General features: G+C 32.4%; 1 protein-coding gene across 4 annotated transcripts; it reads right to left on the bottom strand.

Moving 5' to 3' along the window:
- Positions 1-502: 502 nt before the first annotated feature.
- Positions 503-3,651, bottom strand: LOC106794492 (pyrophosphate-energized vacuolar membrane proton pump). 4 transcript variants are annotated; one of them, XM_041005440.1, is made up of 6 exons: positions 3,587-3,651; positions 3,363-3,402; positions 3,124-3,247; positions 2,593-2,885; positions 698-746; positions 503-620 (listed from the first exon to the last, which is right to left on the bottom strand). In XM_041005440.1, exons 3-6 carry the CDS (start codon positions 3,164-3,166, stop codon positions 604-606), a joined length of 402 nt encoding a protein of 133 aa, XP_040861374.1. In that variant the 5' UTR covers positions 3,167-3,247; positions 3,363-3,402; positions 3,587-3,651; the 3' UTR covers positions 503-603. The 4 variants fall into 4 exon arrangements, 3 of the variants coding, with proteins under 3 accessions (XP_040861374.1, XP_040861373.1, XP_040861372.1); XM_041005439.1 differs by having other exon boundaries at positions 3,542-3,650; XM_041005438.1 differs by having other exon boundaries at positions 3,363-3,645.
- Between the last annotated feature and the right edge of the window lie 504 nt (positions 3,652-4,155).

Genomic DNA, 4,155 nt, shown 5'->3' with positions numbered 1-4,155 from the left:
AGCAAAGCTAACCTAGGCAGGATTAAGTTAATATAGTACATAGAACAAATATTTATAAATACAAAAATAAACATTCAACTTCAAACATTGAATTATTTATAAATATAAAAATAGTCATTTCCACTGCCTTTCTTATTTCCTATTACAATAGAAAAACAAGGAAAATTAAATAATACTGTATTCATCTTTATTTTGCATTTACTTCTTAAGTTTTCAATCAATGCAAATCAACGACACAATTTGTGTTAAAAACGGTTAAACAAAATTAAATAATATTGTATTATAGATTTGTGATTTAATTGTTCATCACAACAATATTAAAAATGGTTAAACATAATTTCCGATGGTTTGTCAGCTTCAATGGAACCGATTGGAAAGTTACAAAACCACTTGAAGTTTTTGTCAGTTTTAATAGTATTGTGGTCTTGATTTATAGTTTTGTCTAGATAAATATGAAGAAAAATTGGGAAGCAAAATATAAACACACAAAATATGTAAGTCACACAAAAGAAAAATGACACACAAATACATTAAATAAAAATGAGTCTTTAAAATTTACCTGAAAAATGAGGCCTGCGTGGACCACCACGGTATCCATCACGGTCACTGCCGAATCACCTCTGAATCAAACAAACACACCTTACAATTTAACAAAACCGTAAAGCACAAGAGGAGACAACAACGTTAATTAACGGACCTTGGAAGAGGTATTTGCATATCTCTTTACGGTTCTTCTCGGGAATGATCTGCACAAAAACAAATCAAATTAGGGCAAGCATAAGCTGATTCCACCATTATTACCTATGAAAGAGCTAAGAGGACCAAGTTCGTTCGGATACCATGGTTGCTACGGTGGGTGAAGCGGCAACGGAAACAAGCTCAGCTGCTGCTACCACACTATGCGCGATATAAAACCCTAATTCTGCTTTCTTCCCATTTTATAATGAACTTCTCTTAACGAGTTACGGCTTACATTTTGGGCCTATACATGGCCCGAGTTTGAGAGTTACTATTGGCAAGTACCCACATGGTGCCTTTTGACAAAATCCCTAAAATGTCATTTTGACAACAATATAACAAAATCTTATTCAGCTGTTATATGGGAGTGAAAAATAAAACAAATTTTATAAAATCCCTAATTCAGTTGTTATATTGTGTAATATTTTTTGATTAATTTTAAATGCAAGTTATATTTTTTAAAAAGAAATAAAATAAATTTTGATATACCTCCCATTAAATTATGAAACCTTGTATATTTTCTGGTAATTTAAATAAACAAAAATATTTATTATATATATATATATATATATATATTATAATGTCAGACAACATTCTTTTATATAATTATTTTTTTCTATTTTAAATTAATCTTAATTATCTTAATTAAGACATATATATGTGTGGATAATAATTAATTTAATTATTTTTAATCAGAATATATAATTATTCAAATTATCTCAATTATTATATTTAAATAATTCTATGAATTAAAAATATAAAAAGTTTCTCTAAAATTTTCTTGCTCAATTGCATAAAATGTCCCTATAATTTTATTATAATAAAAAATTTAAAATAATCTTAATTACCTTAATTAAAACATATACTAATAATAATGACTTTAATTATTTCACATTAGAAAATATACTTATTCTAATTACCTTAATTACTATATAAGAAGTTTAAAACCATCTTAATAACGTTAACAAAAACATATACCTGAGTTACTAACAATTGATTCAATTATTTCAAATTAGAAGATGATTCTGATTACCTTAATTACTATATTAATATAATTCTATGAATTAACAAATAAAGAATAAAATCTCTAAAAATGAACAATTTAATTGTATAAGTTTTCCCTCTCAAACTTATTTACTTTTATTATTATTATAAAGATAAAGATAAAAATATTCTTAATCATACCATAAGATTACAATCGGTGCATAAAAAACTCATTATAAAATTATGATTAGCAAGTGTACATATAAATTGTTTGACTAACCAGATCAAGAAAGAAGATCCGAATCAGATCCAAGCATGGGAATATTAATAAGAACATTATTCTTGTCACAACCTGGGAATATCAAGAACAGCAACACTGCTACTAGCTATATATATATATATATATATATATAACAAAAGGTGAAGATATCAAACAACAGGTGGCACTCCAGTCGAGCTTGTTGAGCCAACTAAGCTATGCATCTAAAGATTCTAAACTTGATTTGGTTTCATAACTAGTATAAGGTGCATTGAATAGAAAAGAGATTCAAAGAATCATTTGCAGAAATCAAGTTGTAATCACAAGTATACAAATTAGGAGTAAGGCAAATAATATTTCAGATTATAATTAACAAGATCCTATCAGCAGTTGTGGTTATGTAATTCCTGACACTCAATTCAGTAATTTAGTTATACATACATAGAGGAGCATAACTCATCCAAGTATAAGTATTTTAGTTATTACACCCAAATTACTTCACCCAATAGATATTTTACGGCTTTTATAATTTGGGACAGCAATCTATGTAGCATTCCATTTGAACCAGAAAATTAGATAGCCTGCTCAAAAATATAAGTGCATCATAGTACCTTGCGTATGGCAGCAGTAGTGTTGCCAGCAGCATCAAGGGCATCAGTTCTCTCACGAATACAATGGCTCATGCCTGCCATCTCAGCAATACCTCCTGCATTGTCACTGATTGGCCCATAGGCATCAATAGCCAACCCTGTCGCAATGGTGCTCAGCATCCCAAGGGCAGCCATAGCAATGCCATACATTGCAGCAAAAGTAAAACTCACAAAAATGCTGATTGCAATGGCAAAAATAGGAATAATGATAGACTTGTATCCCAGAGCAAGGCCAAAGATGACATTGGTTGCTTCTTCAAAAATAAGAAACCAATAAGCTCGTACACAAAATCATAATACAATCTTAAATTTATCTACATCTTCAGAATAGTCAGAATCAGAAATAAGAGAAAAACACTGCAGAGGTCGGGGTCCATTTTTTTTTCCAATCCTCTGCTAACCACAAACTTGTTAGCCATTTTAGCTAAAGACTGGAGAGTCCCATGGAAAAGGTTAATGTCATTATCCTACTTGTACTTAAAACACTCTTACTGATTCTGTGAATCATGCTCATGACTAACAGCATATATTCCATGGATGCTTCTTTAACTTCTTCCAAATTATCATCAGGCTTCACCACATATTAATCAGTGCCAAGAATGGCATGTTCAAGGCCCTGAATAAAAAGAAAGCTTAGACATTTGTAAGAATAAGACAATTGGATAAAAAAATAGCATAAAAAGAGGTCAATTTAATATCACAAAGAAGCACTTGGGCAGTGATTTTTATACCTATTGCAGCTTTCATTTCTTTGTTATGCAGATATGTTCCCTGAAATAAGACCATCATTACTGAGTTGAGACCTTTAACACATCCTACACTCCCTCTGCCTAAATTGAATTTATCGTTATAAAAAATATTGCACAGTAAACAAATTATTGATGTTGATATACATGGATGAGATATTCACTTATTCAAATAGTTTTCTTGTCAAAATTAATCATCCAAGACCCACCCCACCACAGTAGTTGAAGACATGTTCCAATTTTTTCAGAATTCAAACACATTCTTCTTTATCCCACTCTCTCTCTTCGTGAGGTGGGTATCCTCGAACAGCCCAACGAGATAGGCCTCACCGGCTTCCTGAATAGCAGACACAACACTGAGCATAGCTTAATTCGAGAATCGTCTTAAAACTACCACAAACCCTCATTCAAGTATTAAATGTTAAAGCGAAAAATATAAAGAGGAACCACACACCTTCGAAAGTGAGGGGAAGCCCACGGCGGGAATCGCGCAGGACGTGCTGCTCGTTTAGGGATTAGGTGACTCCGACGTGGCGGCACTGCAGAGGAGGTCACGGCGGCACGTACGACAGAGGAGATCAAAGGCACAGGACGAGAGGTATGGCAACGGAGCTACGACAGCAGAGGAGCCACCGAAAACCGCCGAAATGGGTAAACCTTCTTGTGGCGCTTCCGTTCTCGAGCCTCGCAGATTCTTCGCGAGACCCATAGATCAAAATTGCGCAAAACGAAAAAAAAACAAAGCCAATGAGAATAAGAGAAACAGAAATATGTAGCG

The sequence above is a fragment of the Glycine max genome, chromosome 9, assembly GCF_000004515.6.
Source record: "Glycine max cultivar Williams 82 chromosome 9, Glycine_max_v4.0, whole genome shotgun sequence".
Classification (NCBI taxonomy): Eukaryota; Viridiplantae; Streptophyta; class Magnoliopsida; order Fabales; family Fabaceae; genus Glycine; species Glycine max.
The sequence above is the reverse complement of the archived record's forward strand: the minus strand, read 5'-3'. Positions and strand labels throughout refer to the sequence as shown.